The 25,516-nt window shown below is 43.4% G+C and overlaps 1 protein-coding gene across 2 annotated transcripts in view; it reads right to left on the bottom strand.

Annotated features, from left to right (window-relative positions):
* Nucleotides 1-25,516, bottom strand: part of PARPBP (PARP1 binding protein) — a 196,636-nt gene that overhangs the window by 148,631 nt on the left and 22,489 nt on the right. For both annotated transcript variants that reach the window (XM_086919200.1, XM_086919193.1), the window contains exons 3-5: nt 18,405-18,632; nt 16,600-16,710; nt 3,085-3,255 (exon numbers count right to left, since the gene is read on the bottom strand). In XM_086919200.1, the coding sequence (XP_086775326.1) occupies nt 3,085-3,255; nt 16,600-16,710; nt 18,405-18,632 (510 nt within the window). The remainder of the gene's footprint in view (nt 1-3,084; nt 3,256-16,599; nt 16,711-18,404; nt 18,633-25,516) is intronic.

Below are 25,516 nucleotides of genomic sequence, written 5' to 3' on the forward strand. Positions count from 1 at the left end.
ATAGGAGGGCCTTTTCCCCGTAGCTCTGCTAATTTTCAAGCACACACACATGATTGTGGCGGCATCCACCTTGCGGGAGCTAGCAGGGGCGCGCCACTAGCACGAGTGAAGTGCTCTAAAATGAGCAGACTGCGCGCGCACACACCACTCCCAGGCTGGTTTTGTTTTGCTGCTTGAGGACCCCTTCATTATGACGGTCCTCTAAAGTAATTCTTACTGGCAGTGTTCCTATGCGGACATAAGCGGACAACTCCTTTTGCTTCCATTTGTTGTCCGGAACACACATCTTGCTCTCTTGTGAAGCGCTGTAGTGCCCCCAGGCCAAGTCTGTGTTCAGAAAACTGCAAACATAAAATAAATACATACAGAAATGCTTCACTCTTATGGAAGGTTTTAGACATTCATTGAGAGGTTTGTTGTCCTCAGCTGCCCTACGGTGGTAGTTTCATGAACTCTCGGCCCGCCCTGCTCCTAAATCCTGCCTTCTGTGCTGCTCAGAGGAGAGATTAACGTGCTCTGCTGCCCCTTGCGGACTGCTGTGGGGTTGCTGTCCTCCTTAATAGACATTGGCTGGTTACTCCTTCCAACAAGCATTTGCAACGCAATAGATCTTGCATTTGCGAAAATTTGAGATGTTAACTTTGTAAATGACAATGCCTTTTATTTATGTGTTGGTTTTTAAAACACATAAATAAAAGGTATTGACATTCACAATGCCAATAGCTTTAACTCTCGCAAATGCGAGACCTATTGCATTGCAAATGCTTCTTTTTTACTGTGGCAAAGCGGTCTCTCCAATAGAAAAGCACTAGTTTGTTTTAGAACATCTTATAATGTATTGTTTCAGTTTTGGAATAGCTAGACCAAAGAACTTATATTAATAGGAATTTACAATCTAATTGGTTGGTAAATTACCATTTTGAAATGGCACCATTTTCCTACCTAATGCCTTTTAGATAATCGCTAACTGAAGCCAGGAAGCCTGCTGGGAGATGTGAATTACTATCAGGGAAGAGAGCAAAAGGGCCTTGGCTGGAAGGAAGTTTGACCTCCTCCTGACATGATGGCTTGGGGGTGGGAGGGGTAGGAGCGGCAAGGGGATATGGCCACCAACTGTGCAAGTTTTAAAGTGGCAGCCCCTCTCACAGGCAAATGTAACTTACACTTAGCCCTGCCCCAGCTATGGTCAAAGTAGCCAGAGTCGGTACAAAAGGGGGTGGTGATGGACGGAGCATCTGAATCAAACACTCACACCCAGTCAAAAGATCTGGGTTTAATCCATCACCCACTCCGCCACCCCAGTTCAGACATGGCTATATGCAAATCAGTCTGACCCTGTGCCTCATGGGAACAGTCAAGCCCGAACTGCTAAGCCATGTCTTTCCTGGACCGGAAACAAGCTTCCGAGGACCGGTTTCTGGCATTCCAGCCAGAGTGGAACCAAGTGCCAGAAATCTCGGGTACTTTCACCGAAGAGAACTGTCCCAGAACTAGTTTTGTTGGGAGAGTTCCTCATTTTCCTAGACACACCTCAAGTGTCAGCCTATAACTCTAACCCAAAGAAGAAACATTCTGGCATCTTGGATTTGGCAGAGGGATTAGAGCCAAAACCCCAGGAATTGATTTAAGAGTGGGCATAGTTGCCCATAGGAATTTGACTTCTATTAATCAGGGATTCTCCCCAACCCACAAGCTAGTGTCAGGTACATCATACTCAGAATACTGATGGGCCTGTGGAAAACAGGAGTACTGTACCTACTGAACCAAAGGACTGTAACTGAGAAGAAGGGCTCAGTCTGCTGTTTTGGCTATGGTGAGAAACCCCAAGGGCTGGACATGCTCCCACCTGAACCCAAGAGAGAAGTGTGGACTCTAGTTTATAGTTGGCTAGCCTCCTGTTAAGCTCCAGGAACACAAAAGCTGCAAGAAGCCTGCAACAAAGAAGAGCTGAGAAGTTCCAACTGGATTTGCCCTGGACCCTGCTGGAGGGTTCTGAAATGTTGAGCCCTAACTCACAGAGTTGTGCCTAAAAGGTCCTGGTCCCCCTAGTTGTTGTTAAAATTTAGCCTTTTCCCGGCTAAAGATTTAAAAAGTGGACACTTAGAAATCTTTTAGGAACTTTTTCCTAAAAGAACCCAAGGCTACCATGGGACTGCAGCCAAAACCCAGCCGCCATTGTTCCATCGCTGATCAGATTCAATTTGCTAGTTTGCCCTGCTGAAAGAAGTTCTACTTCCACAAAAGTTTCTATGTGCCAACATGCAGGATTTCACGGGGACAATCAGCAAGGAGCACAATGCCATCATCGAGCTCTCTGTTAGATTCAGCCAGTATCCCAACCAGCAAATGAGAAAATTCCTACAGAAAAAAAAGACTAAGACAAAAGGAAGACTTCACACCTGGTCCATGTCTCAGACCCGTGCTCTATAGCGGCCAGCCTGGACTTTTGACGGTCACCCGGTGTAGAGCACTTTGCTGTGCTAGAAAACTAAGATTCAAAATAAAAATCACGTTTCCATATTTCCATTTACCCCTGATCTGAATTTTGTCATTTTGGTGTCTATGTGCTCAGTGGAATTTATTTTGTTTTGTACACTTCAGTGGGATTTCAAATTTGTTTGACTAATTTGGTACTAATAAATGCTTTACACCAGTTGCCTTTACGTTAAGCCTGACTGCTTTGTGCCACAGCTACCCAGGACAGGACAGGACTAAGGTTTAAATTAAAGTAACCTAACTAGACAGGATATGGAATAACAACCTTAATCCTTAGTGAGGTCTCGCAAATACCCCAAATAATAATTCTTCTCACAACAAAATAACCGGCAGCAGCACTACCTTTAAGAGAAGTGTTTAGTTCATTATTGAAGATAAATATAAAATACACACAACATATTAATTAGTGCTCTAAAATTCAAGCCATCTTTACATGTTCAGTAGACCCACAGGTGGAACCTAGAGCATTTGGAGCTATATGGCACTACCAATTATTCCTAGATAAGTCCTTTCCCGCCCCTCTATTCTCCTGCTTAACAGTCAGCTGTTGCATTCGCTATGCATCTGCTCCAAAAACAGACAAAATACCAGAAAGAGAGACAGCTGCTTGCTCCGTGCTGCATGTCTTAGATCTCTGAAAGCGTCTCGTCCCAGGCCTCGGTCAGGAACATTGAGAATCAAAGCCAATGCCAAATCATTTTTTGAATTCACCAGCAGGTTTAAATATGAACAAATTATCCTCTTCATCACTGAACGAAGCTGCACAAAATATAGGAGAAAAAAATGTTTACTTAGTAAATTCTACACACATTACAAAACTGTTAACATTTCCGAATGATCAACAAACTAAGCTAGAGTTTGCTAAACCACAAACAAGTAATTAGCCAACAAGACATAACGGCAAAGGTTAGATATAGGTAATATTCTGTTCCGTTACTGATTTACTCTGGCCTATCATACGCCTTTTGTAGCACGGAGATACTCCTTCAGGGGCGATTCCGGCACTTTGTAAATCCCATACAAATACAAATACACAGGGTGTTGGGGGCAGTGCCCCAAAGATAAACAGTCAGGGTCCACTTTAAATATAGGCATGGATGTATAGTTATGCTTCACTTTAGTTGAAAAACAAACATGCCCATCTCTAAACTAGTGGTACTGCGGGAATATTTTTACTACAACTGAAATTTGTTAATTTTGGACGCAAGGGGTGAACAGACTGTAAAGATGCAGGATATACTAGAGTAGAAATGATGCATTGTGTGGGTAGAGGAACATTTTCGCTAACATTTTTACATGAAAAACCTCATTTCATCACATATTCTAAACAAGCAGGATTTAAGAGAAGGTGACCCTTCTCTCCAGCAAGCCTTTACGGGGCTTCTACTACCGGCTCTCTACCTTGAAAACATGACGTCATCTTGGATAAAAACATTTGACCTCTCCATCTAAACTAGGAGCCTTTACAAACCGCATTTCCCAAATTCATAAATAAACAAAGGTGGCGTATGTTTCGCTGGCAGCCAGATAAATAGTGGTTTTCTGTTATTAAGTAAGCTATTTGCTAAATAGCAGAGATTACGTACCTTCTGGCTTGCAGGCATGGAAACAGTAAAGAGTCTTCACAGTTTATGAGGTAGACAGTTAAATAGCTAATTATCCAATAGTTGTCTACCTCGCTGCAGCTGAAAGATTTTATGCCGGATTTAGAGTTTGGCGGATGGTTTCTCTGTCACAACTAGGACTTTTATCCAAAGGATAAAAAGAGCCTGCCAGACAAGAATATAGATCATAGAGAATTTACTAAGGACCTATGGAATGAACAGGGTGTTGTGAATAAAAGGAAGGAGGGAGGTGTCCCTTTGAAGTACAGTGACAGTCTCCTCTCCCTTCATTCTTCTGAGGAAACAGGCTTTTTACAGGTTTCACTCCACATTTCTGTTCCCCTTTTGACTACTGGGCACTATTGTAATGGCTCTAAAATGCCGTGAACCTTGCTAATCAGTGCATGTGCTCTGATCCTTAAAGAGATACATGTTGATTGACTTACCCAATTAGCATAACTTAACTTACTTGTAATTCCCTATTATATATACCAGGTGTACCTAGGGCCACTAATTTAAAGCATCACTCATGGACTGCAGCACTAGCCATGCCACTGATGGAGCAGATTTCATCTGGAGTCAGGCATTGCTTCATTTTGATGCTTCAGACAGACGGCACTTAAATTAACCCGCACATTTTGGTGCAAGTGATAACACATGGCACATAAGACAGGAAATGAGGCCTAGTCAGTCTGAAATGCTTTTGCTGAATTAACATGTGTTTTTCGCAGTGTAGAGAAAACTTGTGATTTAAGTGGCCTTCTTAGTTGTGAAGAATAACCATAGAATGTGTTCTCTCTTCCCAGCTCATTTTCCTTGCAATCTACATTCACTATCCCGGTTTTAAAAGAATTTGGCTTTGTTGCATATTTAGAAAAAAAATATTTCAGTTTAGAACGCCACTTTTTATAACGTGTGTTAATTAATAATGCACCAAACACTACACGCGGGGCAAAACGCTTTTTTGCATGAAAAGCTATCTAAAACATTAAAGCATGTTGCTATGAGTATGTACTAACTGTGTGCGCTTTGAAAATTTTACACTAGTGCATGTATCATGCTATATTGCACATTGCACATTTTGCATGTTGTGCATAAACAATAAGAAAAGCTGCTTTAAACTAATAGGTTTGCTAGGTAATCATTTTACAGGGTATTAGTATGGGGTTGGAAAAACAATGGGTTTATTTACATAAAGTTAATACTCTTGTGTTTTGTTTTTGGGCCCAAGATAAAATGGTTGCCTGTGAATCCAGTAAGGCTGTGACTTGCATTAAAAAGAAGAGAGCATGCACGGATTATACCAGCGTGCCTCAAGTACAGAAGGAGTCAAGGCCACTGCGAACTGTACATTCTTGTTATTGTGCCAATGTACCAGTGATAGTGAAAGTATTCTTGCTGCCTGCGATGCGACAGGAAGGAAGGGAAAAAGACTAAAACATTTTTCCTAGTAAATGTTGCTAAAACATAAATATATTAATCATTAACCATTTTTTGTTAAAACCGGTATGGTTTTTGCAATGAGATCAGGATGAGGAGACCTCATGCCATCTAGGCTAACCAGTAGTACAGGGAAGAGGTGTCCCAGAATGTAGAAACACAAAGGATTTTGAAAGGTAATACATTTAACATTAATACAAAATAGTGACAACATGGTTATTTAATCACAATGTGTAGGCACATAATCCCACAGATTAATGCAAGCGAAATTCAATGCAATAAGGGCCCCAGAGGGAGATCAGATGGGAGGGGAAATGGTGTTGGGAAATGTGTAGGGTATTTAGGGTAGTGACATAGCAATGGTCAAAGACCTTAATAAGCAATAAGATTGATCTGATTTACAGAAAACAGAGACTGAGTTCAAAAACAAATCATATACATCATGTTTCCAATAGAATTACAATCAATGATATTTGTGGAAGGAAGCTAATCTATGGAATGTTTGCAGGTCTGTCGACATTTCGACCCACGGAAAAGGCAGGCAATTATGAGTGCCTTGCTGAGGGGTCTTCATCAGGACGGGGGTGGGGCGGATTACCATGAAGTGGATCACAATGGTATCATGGTAAATGTTGAATCAGTGAAGGGAAAAACATCGCAAATGTTGCGCGAAAATATCGGCTAAGTCAACCTCCGATGTCAGATGTTGGTTTGGGTAGTGCCGCCGCGATGCGGTCGGTTGGAGTGGAAAAGTTAATAATATATGGTGTGCTTAATGAAGAAAATCCCACCGGGGAACCGATCGAGAATATGTTGGCTAGAATAAATCCTCCATAGCGCGATCGGGAATGCCTGTGGAGGATTTATTCTAGCCAACAGATTCCCGATCGGTTCCCCTTCAGGATTTTCTACATTAAGCACACCATCTTTTACGAACTTTTCCACTCCAACCGACCGCATCGCGGCGGCACTACCCAAACCAACATGTGACATCGGAGGTTGACTTAGCCGATATTTTCCCGCAGCATTTGCGATGTTTCTCCCTTCAATGATTCAAAACTTACCATGATACCATTGTAATCTGCTTCATGGTAATCCGCCCCACCCAGTCCTGATGAAGCCTCCCAGCAAGGAACTCATAATTGCCTGTGTTTTTCATGGGTCGAAACGTCGACAGACCTCTCACAGTCCATAGATCAGCTTCCTTCCACAAATATCATGGATTGTAATTCTATTGGAAGCATGATGTATAACATTTGTTTTTGAACTCAGTCTTTGTTTTCTGTAAATCAGATCAATCTTATTGCTTATTAAGGTCTTTGACCATTGCTATGTCACTACCCTAAATACCCTACACGTTTCCCAACACCACTTCCCCTCCCACCTGATCTCCCTCTGGGGCACTTATTGCGTTGAATTTCGCTTGCATTTATCTGTGGGATTATGTGCCTACACATTGTGATTAAATAACAATGTTGTCACTATTTTTGTATTAATGTTACATTTATTATCTGTCAAAATCCTTTGTGTTTCTACGTTCTGGGACCCCTCTTCCCTGTACTACACTTTCACCCAGGTAACAGTGACTTTGTGGGTATAACCCTTTATTTTGTAACACATCTAGGCTAACCAATCAGGTACAAGCTTTTCTGAATATGAAACATTTTTGTGTAGTCTGCCAAAAATTAGAGCATAAATAATGAACTCTTAGGAGGTGTGTTTGGCTTTTAGGCTCTTGGGCTTTAGGGGGGCGTGTGAGCTCTAGAGAGAAGGAACAGATTAGACCAGACATCATATGGGTTAGGTACGTGATCGTCAAGGGTGCAGCCTGGGAGGAGATTGCTTCCGAGGAGAGTCAGGTGGGGGGGTTTTTGCTCTTTTTTTCCAGAAAAGTCCTTGCACTTCATATTTTTGGCAAGGCAGACCACAATCCTCTGTGGACTGGTGAAGGGCGGGCTGTCTTGCTCCAAACACAGACAGGCAGAATGTAGAATTAGATGCTAAAACTAAGTTTATGCTTTGACTAATCAACTAGGTCTGAAAATATGTATTTGTCTTATGTATTTATTTCTCTTTATGGGAGATTTTTGCCAACTATTAATTGATAAGCCTTGTAAAACGGACTCTCTCAGAAACTCTTTAAGAGTTTTGACTGACTTTTTGCGCCACATTTTTCTTTTCTACATGCGATGCTTATATGCAGACTGTAAAATGTTCTGTATTAATGCTATTTTCCTGTTTTCCCAATTCTGTAACCCGATTGATATTGATATTTTACTAATGAATAAAGGGTCAGAGAAAAAATGTACTTTTTACTAGAAAATAAAACCCTTTAAAATTACTCAACAATTTTCTATATTGGCTTAAATGATAATTGCATTTTTGACTGTTTATGTAAAGTGTCCTGGAGGTAATACATGGTGTCAAGGGCCCAACACCTTTTCAGCGGTGAAATAGAGGTAGATAAGGTTTTGCATTGAGAAATTACAGCTGTATCACCACCACGAGTATGACATGAGCATGTTTCCCAGACTGCCACAGCAGACTGGTAGAGCAGTTAAAACTGCTAACTCGACTTGCCATTTTAAGTCATCACAAAGCCCAAACTTACTTTAAATATATGTATGTTGCCCCTGCAGCAGGCCTATCGAGTCCTAAGGAATGATGCAGCACATTAAAAATTAGAACATGGGATTTACATATTCTGACATTAAAAACTCACAATTCACCTTTTTACTACGAGACTGGTAGCCTCATTGGCAATGCAGCGTTACACACCGACAACTCTGCTGTGACTACTGAATGAGAATACCAAAGTTGGTACTTCAAGTTACCAAACAACTCATTATATTAAGCCCGACTTGATGGCCAAGTTGAAATTAATGTAACTTATTTTCACATTAAACTTTTAGAAAATTGTCTGTGTGCCCAGGTTTTCCAGTGGCCATTTGCCAAGGCTGACCACTAGACAGCCTTCTGCCCACCTGGGTAGGTGTGTCAAAGTCTCCACAAGAGGTAACAATAGAGGCCTGCTGCGCTGCAGTAGGTGTTCACGCCTCCTGGAAGGAAGCCACCTGGGGTGTTAGCCCAAAAAGTGAACTTCAAAAAGGGAAAGCCACCTTTAAAGGGCAAATGGTAACCACAATCTAGAGGGACTACTCTTAGCTGGGTAGACAGGTTGGTGTAAAGGACAGAGTGGTAAACACTGGCCGAACCGGTTTTTCCATGGGCGTGTAGCCCCCAGGTAGCCACACCGCTAGGGCAGACTACTGAGCTTCACAAACCAGTCGAGGGGACCCAACATCTTGGGAGTGGGCAGAATATAGCACTCTGTGATAGCTAGATGTCACACTACACTGGAAGTTGTCATCAGTCATGAGGAAACCAAGTAGCCCTTTGGCTGGTGACTGCACACGCCCCTAAGGGCACCTTCTCGGCATAAAAGAGGCACCCCAGGGCTCCAAGAGGTAATATCTCACCTGTACTGGAGAAGAGGACCAAAGAAGGACTGCCCTCCTGACCTTTGAATGGGCAAAGAGGAGGCTGCACCGAAGGTGGACTGCAACTGCTGCTCCCGAGCCCAGTCTGAAGTAGGGACTCCTAGAGTCAGTTGGCTGGATTTCAAGTCAGCAGCATAGGACCACAAAAGCTGAGGAAGCCTTCCTTGGTAGGTTGGTAGGTTATATCACCAAATCATTGCTCCTTTTCGCAGTGCAGCCTGGGAGGCAAGGAACTTGCACTCAAAAGTTGCACCAAAGTCTGCTGGACCAGGGAGAGTTGTTGAAGTGCAGTTTGGTCACCCAGAAGGAAAGTTATCACCAACGGAGGCACAACCCTGGTTTCATTGCGACTAGTAGTCCAGTGGCGACTGGACTTTTGTTGGACCAAGGAGAACTTTAAGGGACGTCAACCTCTGTGGCCAAAGTCGCCCCACAAGGGCTATGGGCCAAAGAAGGGCCCCAGGAAGATCCGTCGACCACACATCTTCAGCACCCTGTATTCCCAAGCAACAGGACCACTTCATAGAAGCCAATGACAAGGGACCACCAACATTGGAACTGGACTCAAGACTGCTTTTCTTGCAAAGGTAACTTTCTTTGGACCTTGTTGGTCCCTTTGAGTGGCTCCCCACCGGAGTTGGTTACCCAAAGTACTTCCAAGTACCCATATTCACCCCGATGCAACTTTTTGTTGTCAAATTTTCAAAGTGTCAAATTAGTTGAATTTGACAATGCTTTGTTTGCGGCAGAGTGAGAAGTCTTGATTTATTCTTCCTGGTAAAATCTATATCTCCGGAAAATCCAGTGGAAACTGATCATTTTGGTGTCCATAAATTCATAAAAATATGCAATATTTTTTATCCTGCTTTACCTTGCCTCCCGGGCAAAATTGCTCAACGTGGTGATGGACATATTTCGCATCTTTGGCAGATTCGCAGGTTACTGGATCAACTTGTCCAAATCTGTGCTCTACGTCCTCAATAGGCAGAAGCCCAGACTTGTCAGGGATTGTCAAATGACGGATGCCGTGGCAGGGTTCAAATATCTGGGAATCTGGGTATCCAAAGACTTGTCTCGATTTTATGAGACTAAACTCTGGCCTCCGTTAACACGCCTCAAATCAGATGTCCAGCACTGGAAGTCACTCCCCCTAACTCTCCTGGGGCGTGTGGCACTATTTAAAATGATGTCCCTCCCCCGACTTTTATATGCGCTACAGAACACGCCAATACCGGTAGCAGCGTCGTACTTCAAGGAAATGGAGTCTTTAGTTCGGGAATTACTATGGGAGGGTAAGCCACTCCCGCATTGCTGCTCAGAAACTGCGTTGGGCTGGTACAATGGTGGAATTGGGCTTCCTGATATGAAACTGTACTATTGGGCTTCACAGCTTGTTGCCGTCAACCAATGCAGATATAGACGATAAGACGACCCGGGCTTCCGAATAGACCGATGGCTCCTCCCAGAGGGGGCGGTGTATAGTAAATCACGGTTATCCGTCCCGTCCGACAAACACGCTGTGCATGTGTGGAAAGACGCTATCAGGAGTCTGGGTTGGGAGGGCAAACTCACTAGGGCCATACCGCTATGGCACAGTGACCGGCTGGGTCGACTGTTGTGGTCCCAGGGATTCGACAAATGGGAAACCATTGGCATCTCCAGAATTGGGGACCTATGGAAATCGGGCGAGGTCATACCATTCTCCCAATTGCAGCAATAATATGAAATGGCCAATTCTGAACAGTTTCAGTATCTCCAAATCAGGCACGTGTTGCTCGCAGTTCTCCCAAAAGGGGCCGACATCCCGGAGTCCTCACCGCTGGAGGACAGGATTTTGGATGCCAATTTGCCAGAGAAGGCTATATCCCTTGTATATAGAAAACTCATTAACAACATGCCGGATCCCCTGATCCGCCTCAGAGGTAAATGGGACTACTATGTCGTTGGATGACTAGGATTGGCGCGCTGCAGTGGTATCTATGCAGGAAGTCGCCATCTCTTCCAGATTCCGATTGGTCCAACTCAAAATCCTTCACAGAACATATTTGTCTGGACCCTCACTGGTCCATATGGGCTATGCCCAAGACACTAACTGGGTCCAGCACTGTGGGCAAGAGGGCAGCTTTATTCACACACTGTGGGAATGTGCTACAATACAGACATACTGGGAGGGGTGGTACGTATGATGGAGGAGGCGTTAGGACAGCAGATACCATGTAACATCAAATTGATTTTGTTGAACAACTGGGACCCCACGGACCTCAGTGTTAAGGAGAGAATTTGGGTGGCTCTGGGCTCCATGGTGGCTAAGCACAATATTGCACGTTTATGGAGGGCCCGGAACCCACCCAACATTGGCGATTGAGCTAAGGACATGGACTGGTGCATGGTGAAGGAGGTACCTATCTATGTTTTTAGGGGGTGCCCGACTAAATGGTCACAAATATGGGGGTCATGGAACACTTCCTGCTGGGATATATGTGAGCCGGGTGAGGAGGAGGATGCTGCTGTAATGCTATAATATGTGATTTTTTGATGCCATTTGGAATGTATTGTGCCATGAGCTATTGCTGATGTATTAATGTGCTCTACAGACCCGTTGAGCATTAATGTGCTTTGTTCGCATGCTTTTTTCAATAAAAAGAATTATATAAAAAAAGTTTTATAAATTGGTGTCAGATTTCTTGAGAATCTGGATCCTTTCTTCTTCAGTTGTTTTGATGCTGTTTAAATGCTCTACACTTGTTCCTTTGTTGAAGCCTGACTGCTCAAAGCCACACAATATATTATGCACCCCATTTTGTCATACAAGAGGTGTTGTTTCTAAATGTTTTGTGTAGTAGTTGGCGGGAAGGCCTCCACGTGGTTTGTGTCTTTGTTTCAGACTCCTCTGTAACCAATACACAGCGTCACTCGCTTTTCTTGCTGCATTTAAGCAACAAAGACTGTAGTCTGACTAGTCTGGAACTGAAAACAAAATTCTATCAACGGCCTGTAACTAGCTCTAGTGTGCCAGAGGTCACATTGTCCAGTGAAATGGTCTGATGACACTCCCTCTACAGTAAAAGGGGCTAAAATTGCCGTTGAAATGCGTTGCAAGAGTACACCAACTGGAAAGGGATATCACAGCTGTACAGGAAGAACAAAGAACTTTTACAATCTGATGTGGCCTCAAAAATCACAGCAGCTCTTGTGGAAATTAAAGGTTTTGCAGGATTTGCTTCTGTAGGGCTCTTTTCAAATTTACCTCGGAGACCTCAGGGTTTGAGACACCTGCCCCAATCCAAAGGTGTGGCTACAAAGAGTTGCACCCCAAATGTCTGCAGCAGGAAGTAATTCTCAGACGTGTCCAAGGAGGGAGAAGGCAGATGACCGATGATCATGAGACCCGGGAAAACTGTGCCTCAAGGTTCTAATATTTTCGATTCTGGTGGCAGCTGGTCTGTTTGTAGAGAGTCATGAAGAGTTGCTAGTAAACCTGGCAAACAAGTGTTACCTGTGGAAAAGCTGTGGCTCCTGTAACAAGCTACCTTAATTCTGGCTACAGTTTTGTTGCTTTTGTGGGAGGGGGTTGAGAGATACTTTTCACCAATGCTTTAACACAGTTTTATGCCTCACTAGGCTTATTGCCGAAGCCATACAAGATACCATGTAATTGGAGTGTTTAGGCATATTGTTAATTTTAGGTGTTCTAGTCTGCAGGCGCAATTGTCACTTAATTCCTTACAGATCTATGTAGACTAGATTGATGGAGTTAGCACCCCCCGTTACAATTATTCAGGGTAGTTGATTTGGACCCTGTTTATTCAGCGAGTCCCTATCCTTTAAGAATGGTTGAGAACTGTAATTCCCAATATGAACTTAATGCGGATTATTTGCTATACCGTTATGCACCTGTGCATATTTGTAATTTTTTTCATAGTATTTAACTATGTGGGCATTAAAGTACTGACTGGGTAATTATTCATTGATTGCTACTATGTACAGTACTAAGCTTCGTGTTTCCAACCACTTCAAACTTGGGCTGCTCCTGTTTTGCTACCTTGGAAACCAAGTGCTGTAGGATTAGGTTTAATTTTCAGTTAGGGGTGACAACTGTACAGGGACCCCTGAACACCAGTGGTAAACTACTTCAATTGATCAATTGAGCTCAAGGAAAATCCTGGATGCGATTGGGAGCCCCGAACGAAAGATCATTTACATTTTTATTGCTCACAGGCTTCTGACTCAGACACCTCAAGGCAATGCTCCTTCTGCCACGGAGGTCCCAAGGGTACCCCTTAATTACATCCAACATAATTGTCCTACTAGTCCAAATTGCACCCAGTCACCACTTACCCCACAACCATATATTTGAATTACTCTTCCAGTTTGGCCCAGGAGCACCTACTCCATACCCTAGGAATCCCCGTCTTCCCAATGAAATAGTCCCTCTAGCCTCAGCTTTAATCCCAGACACCAAACCTCCACCACCAATGTGCCCTTGTTCACGTCCCTCAGGATCCTAAGGCCAACTATTTCTCTTCACTTCTACTTTCCCTGTGTGATCCCAATCACCCTGTCCAAGAATCATAAGGCCTTTAATTCCACCATCATCTGTTCCTATCAGACCGGATATTCCTGTTGCCCAAAGTACCATTTCCACTGCGCCCTAGATCTCACTCTGTGGCCCCACAACACTAACTACACGGATAAAAGCCCTACAGACTTTCCAATCTATGGACCACACCACTGTAGGTTGCAGATGCTTTCTCTACATGCCCCAAGACTGGTCACCCCAGTTATCCCAGAGCAGCTCTCTGTGCCCCAACCTAAAGTGCACAGGGTGCTCAGTCGTCGCCATCAACTGCCCGTATCAACCCTTTTCCACTGTGCCATAAATAAAGCCAACATTTCTGCAAATCCTAGGTACCTTGCATATGTGGCCATAGGCACTACTCCTGTCAAGATAACCGCACTGCATGCCCCACTGCAAAAAACCTACCCAAGTACATGGGACACCACCTCTCAAGCTCCCCCGATGCCCCTACTGCCCTTACAGACCTAAATGACTAAGACACTCAATCTCAGTACCAGCTGCTCACAATTGTTCTAACCGCTCCTCCGTGCCACTGGTTACCACCTACCTCTGTGCCTGATGCTCTTTAAGCAGTGCCCTATTTGGGTGAGACTTCTGAATATTCTTAAATATTTTTAGATGGCTGCCTGCATGCAAAAGTGTTTCGATCTGTAACCCCACCACTAGTTCTTCTATACCCCATATGGGCTCTCTAGGTGCCCAAGATGATTCCTCCTCTCCAAAGAAAGTCCTGTCTCAACATACACTCGTCCCCTGTACCATAATGCCCCTGACACAATCCTTTAACCATCGTGCCTAGGCTACCCCCTACATATCCATCCAACAAACTGCTATTTGCCTTCCAGCTACAACTACAGCCCCAATATGCTCTTGGGGCTAGATCTCCAGAGCCCATCCCACTAGGCCCCTAAGCCATCCCTTTCTTCCCATGCTTACTCTAGGTAGCTCTCATGCCCAGCTCTAACTGCAATCATTCAATGCCATGACCCTCTTCTCCAGCAGCAAATCCCAGTTCCAACAAATTGTCCATAATTGCTCTCCTAGGGACCTTTCAAAGAGTGGTTTCCTTACTGCCCAGCCCATAGTTGGCAGTTTGTTTTACCAGTTTCTTTTCCCACTCTCACCCTAGGGTATCCTTGGTACGAGTGACAGTTGGGGGTGGTCTAGAGGTGGAAAGAGGGCAGAGATTAATGCCCCCCCTCACCTGCCTCCCAACTCCTGCTATAGCGTCCATTAAAATTGCCCACTAGTGTGACCACTCTTCAGGCACGCCTAAGGCAAGCCAGTCATCACACCTGGAACGAAAGGGACACAGGAGGGAAAGGCACATCTTTTTTTTATTTGACCTTCCTCCAGTGATGCATGCTTTTATATGTTCCAGCTCTGACCTAGGTGCATTGCAGAAAACATAGGTAACGCCCAATGCCTGTAGGAGACTGAAATCTCTCAGATTACTAAACAGTCAAAGAGTGGATTTAATTCAGGTCCATCAGCCTTTATTAAAACATGCCTCAAAAAATGGCACCATGCTGATATTTGAGAAGCCTCAGGTTACATGGTTAGCTGGACCAAACAGCTCTGAGAAAAGTGGGGTGTTATGCCAATTTTCCGTAAATTTTTCGCTATTTCACTATTGCCGGCACCAAAAATAAGTTTGTTTATGTAAGGAGGATATATAACTATGCTTAATGTTGGTTGCTTGTCAACCCTCTGACAATCCTCCTTTCCTTCGGCCTTGTGAAGATGTAATCAGCTTCACTTTGGGCAACATCCCTCTTATAGAATATTTCAACTATCACATCAAAAGGACACATCGAAAGACATTCTTAATTACTTATTTGATGTACTCTTGCTCAATTGGTCTCAAACGCCACTCGTGAACTGAGTACATGCTGGACTTGGTTTCTGGCTCTGCAAAGTTCCTTGTTAACATCATTGTTACTCCTATTATCAGGACAGTCCAATTTCTTGCTTGATCATTATTCCTGCCTCCTACTTCTATTTACTAAATGTATAGAAATTGGAAATATCGGTTTCCTCTTGTGCTCTCCGTCTACCCACTCCCCCCAAAATTGATCTGAATAAGGTCACCATAGCTATTGCAGTGGGATCCTATGTACACTTGAGTCTTTTGCTAATCCATCAGAAGAATTAAAAATAAATGACATCTCCATGGTTCACTCAACGGCTCCATGAATTGAAAGTATGACCATGAAAGAGAAAATGCAAGAAATCAAAATTTAGAAAGTGGCAAAGAAAATAATATACTAGTATTGCCTAGGTATCTACAAAACTGCCCTTAAAAACAGTGACGCTACATTCCCCATGAAAGAACTGAGTCTGTGGCTCAAACATAAATCTTTCACATTGTAAGCACATTAACGGAAATCTCGCCTGGGACTACTCCTTTACCCCTCGCGATTTCTATACTGAGAACTAGCCTTTCTTCATTAGTGAAATCTCCCAAATTCATGACAATATCTTCTCTGAGCCTGTATACTTGCCTTCTAATCCTACCCAGCCTCTCCATGCGGGATATTATTTTGCTCCAAACCTTGAACAGGGTGTACAACATTGTAAATTTGGCTTCTTACTGAATCCATTAATTTACATTTGCAAGAGATTCAGTAAGACAACAAAAATGTGGAAATTGGATCTTCTAATGCATATGGAATACACGATCTCTTGCTCAGAAACACAATCCACCAAACAACCTAGCTTAGTCTACTGGTACCCATCTCCAATTCCATCTTGGTTCCTCCTCAAAGGGACTATACATGCAGCTGACCAAATTACCCTACCTACGCTAACGATCATCCACTGAATTCCCACTTCAGCAAGGTCCTGTTTTTAACTATCACCTGTGCTGAAACACCAGCACCTTCTATCCAGGTGCTGGTGCCTAAATTCAGCTGTCAGCAAAAAAAATATGTATATCACAAAATAATAAGCAGGGAAAAAAACCTTCAAGCTGTATTACCTTAGCATTATTCTGAGTCAGTCCATTACTTGGTGTTGAGATAGTGGAAAGTACTTGATCTCGCTCTTCCGAACTGTGGAAGCCATCAGAAATAAATTCCAAGATTTGAATCTGTTTTAGAAGAATAAAACAAATGCAATTGGAAATTTACTGCTATTGAATGCATTCACGTCAATGTGCAAAAAGATGTAAGCATTGAATAAGCAAGACAGTCAAGCCACTAATACTGCAGCAAAGTGAGAAATGTAAAGGATAGCATATTGGAGAGGGGAGACCAACCCCCAACCCCCCCCCTCTCCCCGCAGGGGAGACCAACCCCCAACCCCCCCCCTCTCCCCGCCCAAAGTATGCCAGGAAGGTCACTGCAGTCCTATAAGACCTAAATCGGTCAATAATAGACCTGCAAAATGTGAAATTAAAGTGAAGCACTTGGCATCAGAGCAAAAATAAACCTCCTTAAATTCGGTCTCCCAATCTTCGGTTTCTTCAAAAGTATCAAACATAAGCAGTTTTGTTTAAATGTTGGCCAGAAGCACTGCTGAGACTGGCATGTTTCCAGCTGCTAGTCTACCCTATGAAGGTCTACCTTTTAGCACCAGTATATTAGGCGACCAGGAAGAATTCAATTGAAGGAGCACCGCTGCCAATGCTCTACCACCATCGGCTAAAAAACAAGTGGCCACTCAGCACCCTGGAATCCACACTGCAGCTGGCCGAGTGGAAGATGCAAAAAAAACAAACAAGACACTGGAAGACAGTACTCAGCAATGATAGGTTGGTATAACAACTAGCTGGTTAAACCCTATCCAGGTCATATTGGTTATGGAAATTGTATTGGTCACAAGCCACAGTGGGGTCTAGAACTACTTTGGAACATAAATAAGGTGGATTATGATAAATTCATAACAGCTACAACATGGCCAGTTTGTCGACCATCAAAGAAGCCTGAGCAAGGAAACCTGGTTTTTCATTGAGGCATCCAAGAATTCAAGTAACTGATGGCAAAAAAAGGATAATTAGATTAAGACTGCTCCAGAGGGTTACTCTCACATTGCACATTATATTGACGGTATCCCAACTGAAAAGGCAGTCTTTCGGTGCAGGATTAAATATTTGTAGATGGCTGCATTTAATAAGAGGTTTTACTAATAAATACTGGAATGATTTCCAAAAGGAAGAAGTGGAATCCTTCAGTACTAGATTGATGAATGGCCTACTCAAAAAGATACTAGAAGCAGCTTGTAGGGAATAAAAAGAGTGAGAGTAATGCATTGGCTCTTTGAAAAACATATCCACTTAATACTTTGAACTGGGTCTTTGATTTACGTTTGGGACAAGCATTCATTGTTGGCAGCTGGATTTTAAAGGTGCCATAATTGTGTGCGAAGTGTGATGTATTAAAGAGAATATCAAAAAGCACAAATCAGAAAGTATAAGTCAGTTCAGAATTATGGGCACATTTTTACAATCAGTGCGAGCGAAAGAAACGGGTTTTTTAAAGTGGAAAACCTCAGTTTTGTGCATGGTCAGTACGGTTGCCCAGCTGTACAGGTTCAACCAGAATAAATGGCTTCCAGTACTGGATGTTTCAAAGGTTCCGGCACTGCTTACTTTTGCTTACTGGTGCATATACAGTGACCCTGAAGCCAAAACGAATAGTCGAAGAACGGATTCAATACTCTTTCGACTTTTGTAGATGAAGAGCTCAACTTCATAAAGACAATTTCTATGCAGGAATCTGCATACTGAACCAAAACAGAACAGGTAAACATGATGATCACTGAGAAAAGTTAAATATCACTTACAGGAGATAATGGTGCAAAGGTACTTGCATCCTCAAGCTCCGAAAACCTTTGATGGACATCAATTAGATCCAACATATTACTGTTCTTCAGAAAAATGTCGTAGGTGCTTCGAAACTCTGCATAATCTTCAGGCTCTTTCATCTCATGCTGAAGGCCCAGTTTATCATGCAGAAAATACTTCCAGGTTTCTAGTACATCACTGAGAGCAACTGCAAATTCACCAAAGCTCTAAATGACAGCAATATCAAGGTAGGAGGAAAGATATACAGGTTATTGTTTATTTTAAACAACAATGAAAACAGATTGGTTTCCGATTAACTTAACCAAATTGACGCTACACACATTTTACCATTGCTTTAAAACAAATCGCATACAGACTCCCACATCCTAAGCATGATCATAAACAGACTTGAGTTTCCTACATGGCAGAAACAAAGCCTTGCTGACTTCAGATCAATGATGTTAGCCATTATCCCCCAGCAGCCCTAGCACATCAAGCCAATTTTCCTTGCTGTACACACCCTAGCCAAAAGGAGACAAAAAAAATCAAGAATTTGCAATCGGTCTCGAATTTGGAACCTTATATGTATTTAGCTATGCAGCACATTATCCTGGGTGCTGAAAAATCTACTTTTCTGTAACATGGAGGGAAAGTAAGCACCTAACTGGTATGGGAACACATCGTGAGAAACATTGCCTATCAGCGGGAAATGGTATAGTTCAAATCTCTGTTTTTAATATAAAATCGGGGCCTTCGATGGTCATATCACTGAAAATACAAGATTTGAAAAAAATATTGTCTACGGGTGCTCGTGGAAGACAATTTCTATGGACTAGATTCTAGAGAATGCTAACGTGATTCTGGTATTTTACTGAACTCTACTGGTCGTTTACTATCAAGACCGTTACATAGAGGCAGTTGAACAGAAAAAAAAGTCCCTATGCATAAGCAGACAAGTCCTAGGGCTGATCTCCAGAGCATTTCAGCAACCTACATGGGGTAATAAGTGCTAAATAAATGTTGTAATAGAGTACAATCTTATTAATGTAAAAAAACGGATATACTAATGCCATTTCCACTCCCCTGACAATTAACAAGAGTGCGGGAGGGGTGACGAAAGGACATGGCCGCCCCAGCACCCCCACACTCCCTGGTTCTTCGGGTAGATGGGGCGATCCAGGCCCCATGGCAGGATAGACTTGGGAGTGAGGTACATCCCAGGTGCTCAGGGACATGGTGGGTGGACCTGGCCAGCAGATGTCTCATGAGAAGATCCCTACTGTGCTGTCAAAGAGGTTGGAGGAGTAGCAAGCACTGATAGACCCCTTTGACAGCAAGGTCAAAGAGCTGCTGAGAAAAAAAAGCAAAATAACTTTTCATCCGGGACAGATGATGGTAAATCCAATTTGGATGTGCCTTCGAAAGAGAAAGGGGGGCTGCACTTAATGAGGCTCAGGGTGAAGGAGTAAGGTTGTGGGTGTGCTAAAAAGCTGAGATGAACACAAGAGGATGATTAACTTGAGCCTAGTGATTATGCCCTAGGTCAAGAAGATAATCTAAGTTGTACAAAATAGGTGGGGATGGTGCAGAAGGGGTGGTGTGCGTGGGAAATGAGTGTAGAAGGGGTAGAAATGTAGAGGCAGGACTAATTATTGGACGCCAGTCGGTCAAGAATAAATGGGGTGCAAAATCATGGCGGAGAGAAAATGGGTGAGGGTAGGCGCAGAGAATGAGCCTTGGGAGGGGGGTGATTAGGAGTTCAGTACACAGTTTGATATGAGAGGCACAGCAGGGATAGTAGGGGGGCGTGTTGGCATGTGGATGTAGGGCGAAGCCAAATATGCAGGTATGGAGGGCGGTATGTAGGGTGCAGTAGGGAGGAATGTGACTTATGGGAAGTGCGAACATTGCAAGTGGTCTTTGATCGAAGAAGGGATAACTGGTGAGGTAACTAGGAGTCTCTAGTATTGCCCAGCTACCCCAGTGTAAAATCAGGAGTATAGACTGGTAAGGCAGCAGAGGACCACACTAGAAGGGATAAGGTGGGCTGGAGAGGCGGGACAGGAAAAGAGATGATTAAGGTGGATGAATAAGGCAACAAGTCATATTGGGTAGAAGGAGAGAAGGGTGGGCATAGGTCTGTGTCTGTAGGCAGTTCAGATCATAAATTAGGGCGACCAAGTCATTAGGGGCCCATCTTACGGCTTCAAAAAACAAGAGAGAAAAAAATAGACGAAAAGATGAATACATAGAGGTGTTCAAAGTATTACTTTGGTAAGTGAGAGTGATTGAAGGCTCTGAAGATGAACTGGAGCAGTCAAAGATGTTGAACATGTTGATAACTACTGAAAGCTGGACAGTAGCTTTTCGGATTTATTGTAATGTATACTGTGAGAAATATCTAAAACAGAGTGTGGTGCAGTTAAAATGTATTGATGCAATATGAAAAGTGCTACTAATGGGAGGGGTTAGGAAATAGCTTGGATCCTTTATGGTGAGGATTTTGAGCCAGGTTGGCAGAGGGCAAGTGAGGAAGAGTTAGACACATACCTATGGTTGTAATGGATAGCACCAATGAGGGCAGATTTGGCATCTTAAATAGCAAGCACTTTGCCAGTGGTATATAATCCATTTCTAGGTCAGCCCATCTATGCCAGGATGGGTGGAACAGGAAGAGGTCTAATGAGCAAAAGGGGAGAGGGCATATTGGGCATTTTATGAAGCCTTCTACAACAAGGAGTACTGCAAGTATAGACATGAAAAAAACCCACAAACATGAACCCTCCAAGTGTGATGTAAACCATCCAGTCTAACCCTGTTTTAACCAAGTTGGGGGGGTGGGGGGGGCATAGGAGGGGGTTTTGGAAGTTGCAATCAGCCAGCAGGAGGGGTGGGCCACTGCAGCCGGAATGGCAAAAGCCAGTTACGGTAGACATTTTACAATATTGGTTGGAATTTAATCCCAGGCAGGAGGAAGCCGGAAAACTTGTAAATGGATAGGTTTCCGGTTTTGGGGTACTGCAGTAGAGACTTCGAAATAAAAGATGGACTGAAAACCTGCATTCTGTGTTTCTTATCTTGAGGTCGGACAGACATAGCTGATGAAGGTGCAGAGTGCGCAATGGAAGGACTTTTCGATGAGTGGCCAGTGGAGAGATTGTGTCACCTGTAGGAGCTAAGCCTAAGAAGGAGAAAGGGTAGTTTGGATTGATGAAGAGCCCACCTTGGTTGGCCAGACATAAGCAAAAAGATTTGAGCTCAGTTCATTATGCTTCGGTGGACGTTGAAGTTGTATGGCTTTTCTTATCCAAATGAGGAGCTGCTAGGGACATAGTTTCTAGGGCACATCTTCAACGATAAAGCTTTGCCTGTGAGGTGCTCCATTTATGTATCTGTTTCAACAGTTTAGTATATTTTTACCAAGGTTTCACTTTTATGGCTGGTTATACTGCTGTCACACAATGAATTATTTTTTTCTTTGTGGTGTCGTGAAATTTGGACATGTACCAGGCAGGTAAAACAAAAGGAGAGAGAAAGGGATTTCCACAATGTGGAGGGGAATACTCCCGGTCCCCTTAATGGTCAAGTAAACAAACTAATGGAGGAGTACCACCACAAGACCAGTCAAGGTCTCAGTAAAGTGGAGGGAGAGAGAAGAGAAGCATGAGAAAAGGAAAATATCTTTTTCTATTTTTTCCCCTCTTTCTCACACTAGAAGAAAGGGTGTCAACTGTGAGTATAAAGCTGGCTTTTTGTGATAGAGGGTAGGGTACACCTTAGCGTGTGTACACCACCCAGGTCACGCACACTTTGGTCCTGACGAAAACCTGGTAATTTCCTGTTACAGGCTGAAACATGTAGACCGTCACTCAGCACTTTTTTCACATTACACAGATACCAATGGATCAGTAACATTCATATATGAATCTGATATATCTTTTTAATATTGCCCAAAGCTCTAGAATAAAAAAAATTCAATTCAGTTATACCAGGACAATTTTTAATCCACTTTTTTCGCTCACAAACTCACACAAAAAAAGAACCCGCTCCACTGTAATCAGGTGTCGCAGCACACTGGGATGGCATTTGGCTGTTCGGGTGGGACCCTGATGATGAAGCATGTCACCAACTAGGTTGGTGAGTGAGAGGTCTTCTTAGAAAATGACATTTTCCTTTTCTCATGCTTCTCTTCTCTCTCCCTCCACTTTACTGAGACCTTGACTGGTCTTGTGGTGGTACTCCTCCATTTGTTTGTTTACATGTACCAGGCAGGTCATGGCAATTATCAGCTATTCATGATCAAGTTAGGCACTGTCAGGTGAAAAGATTGTGGGTCCAGAAACTGTTGAGCGTTTTGGGTATCGAAATTGACTGTTACAATAGAAGTGAGTTCAATGCTTGAGAAAAAATTGGTGATTCGAGGACTGTGGAAGGCAATTCAGGTACTGTTAGAACATCTTAATTTTGTATGTAAAGTTGGCTGGGAGAACTCTTAGAAACTGGGTTTCTGGCTGACTGGGGTAAAAGCCCTGGTCAAGCAGTAAGCACAATCTTAGTTAGGGTAACGCACAAGCAAGCCCTAAATTAACCTGGGTCACCCTCTGGTTGCTTGGCACAGAGCAGTCAGGCTTAACTTTAGAGTCAATGTGTAATTCAGGGGTCTACGATCTTTTCTGTAATAAGAGCTACTCAAGCTCAATGAAAATTATCAAGAGCTACTAATATTGTTAGTGTTGTAATACGACCACACCAGACAAGAACACATTGGTGGCCACCCAATGCAAGATTACTGGTAGTGGTCACTTCAGCACAGGGCATGCCAGTAATGATCACTTGAATGCATCCATCAGGCAGGGTTGCCAGAGGGAACAAAAAAGGTTTTGTCAATTTGGAATCCCTTTACATTGGTAATACATAGCAGCAATAGCTGCAACCCCTAGTGCCACATGATTCATCACTTAATTATTAGCATGACATATTTTGGAAATTAACCATATATCTTCAAACAAGCTTAAAATGCTGGAAAATACACACTTTTTTGTATCAGATGAACACATTTCAATTTTGGAAAACATATATTGATTCAGCTAAGCAAAACCTTCAAATTTAGTAAACTGGACTGCTCACACAAGCACTACTTTCGGGTAGCTGGAGAGCTACCAGTTGCTCATGAGCTACTTGTGGAGAAGGCTGGTGTAATTTATAAATAATAAAGATCAAAACTACAAAAATCCATTAAGCAGAACCAGAGTTTTGAATTTTTAGAGAATAATCTGTAAAACAGTGCTTAAAAAGCAAAAACCGCCAACCGGGGATATCTGGTCATGCTGAACAGAGCCAAATTCAAACGTTTAGGCTGGCCATGATGGAGTTCTGTTATACAGTGTTTGTTAAGCGTAACTTTCACTCAGAGGGGCAACATGGAGCGGAGCAAGTTGCTAACAGACAGGATGGCTGAGACTAGGAAAAGAGATTTGAGATAAGTGTTTTACATAGCGTATCAGGTGCCGTAAAAATCCACGTTTTCAGAGATTTCCTGAAGAGGGTTTCTGATTGGATGAAACGTAGGTAGTTAGGCAGTTGGTTCCAGGCTTTTGTCCCTAGAACTGCAATTAATTTCTCCCCTTTTGAAATGTATCTGAAAACAGGGGGTTTTAGTAGATTAGCATTCGAAGATCTGAGGGTTCGGCATGGCAGATAGCGTGTAAACCTAGGCCGTAGATAGTGTGGGCCTGAGGAATGAAAGATTTGGAAAGTAATTATGAGGATCTTGAACAAGATTCTTTTATGGATAGGTAGCCAATGCAAAGCCTTTAGAGCAGCGGATACTGATGAGTGTCTGGGCCATTTTAAGACTAGTCGGGCTGCAGCGTGCTGTACCATCTGTAGCTTGTGTAGGACCGACTTATTGGCTCCTGCAGAAGGCTGTTGCAATAGTCCAATCTGGAAGTGATTAGGGCAACTGCCACTGCCTGTCTTGCCATACAAGAAAGTAAGTCAAAGAACTTTTTTAATGACTTTATTAGATGGAAACCGGTTCCAGCTACTACTAAGGATTGATGGTGAAAGGATAGTGCGGAGTCAATTTTGACCCCCGGATTTCTGGCTACTGTTGCTGTATTAGGGGGGGTGGAATGTCTGAGGGCCACCATAAACTAGGGGAAAAGATCTCCTCTTTCATTAGTAGCATAATTTCAGTTTTTTTGGAGTTGCATCTTAAGTGGTTAGTTTTCACACAACAAAAGACAGGTGTAAGACATTGTCGGAGATTTTCTTCGGCCAGTGTGGTGTTTTTAATCTGAAACTAAGATTAGCTGCGTATCGTCCTCGTAGGAGATAGTTGAGATGGTAATGGATGATATCAAACTAATCAGGGGAGACATATAGACATTAAAGAGTGCAGGATTGAGAACAGACCCTTGCGGTACCCCGGAAAGCAGAGGTTTTTCTGCTGACTGATAAGTGTCCAAGAGTGATGACTTGTGAAGGTCAAATACAGTACCAGATTAGTCCAGCTGAAGTTTTACCTTCTCAGGTTTTGTGCCATGAGTCCCGTTCACGGGGAAGAAGTTCCCGGGAGCAAGGAGAACGTTGCTGGTGATGGTTGCGAGGGGGTGGGCACGAAGAGCAGGTCGGGTAGCGCGGGCGGTGGCTCTTGCCTCGCGGTGGCAATACACACTGCTTGCTGTGTGAAGAGGAATTTGCAACAGCTTGCACCGATTCGGTGCGAGGTGCGCCGTTCCGGAACAGGCCCGTTTACGAAGAGCCCAAAAGCTTGACTTGAAGAGCTCAACACCACCACCAAGGCCCCAAGAACCTGAACAGCACCTTTTTGGGGAGCAGGAACTTGTTGAAGACAGGTCCAATGGGTTGTGGGAACCTGCTAATGTCCCAGAGGCTCAGGTCATAAGGCCCTCAGAGTAGACCTTTGAGTCCCTCTGGGGTCCTGAATTCAAGAGAGGTTCCAGGTCCAGCTCTTCCTCTCTAGGCAAGAGGGCAGCAGGTCAACACAGCAAGGCAACAGCTGCTTCAGAATATCAGTCCAGCAAAGTGGCAGTCCTTTCAGCAGCCCAGCAGACCTTCCTGGCAGGGTATTCACAGGTCCAGAGGT

The sequence above is a fragment of the Lissotriton vulgaris genome, chromosome 1_1 (assembly GCF_964263255.1).
Source record: "Lissotriton vulgaris chromosome 1_1, aLisVul1.2, whole genome shotgun sequence".
In the NCBI taxonomy this organism is placed as follows: Eukaryota; Metazoa; Chordata; class Amphibia; order Caudata; family Salamandridae; genus Lissotriton; species Lissotriton vulgaris.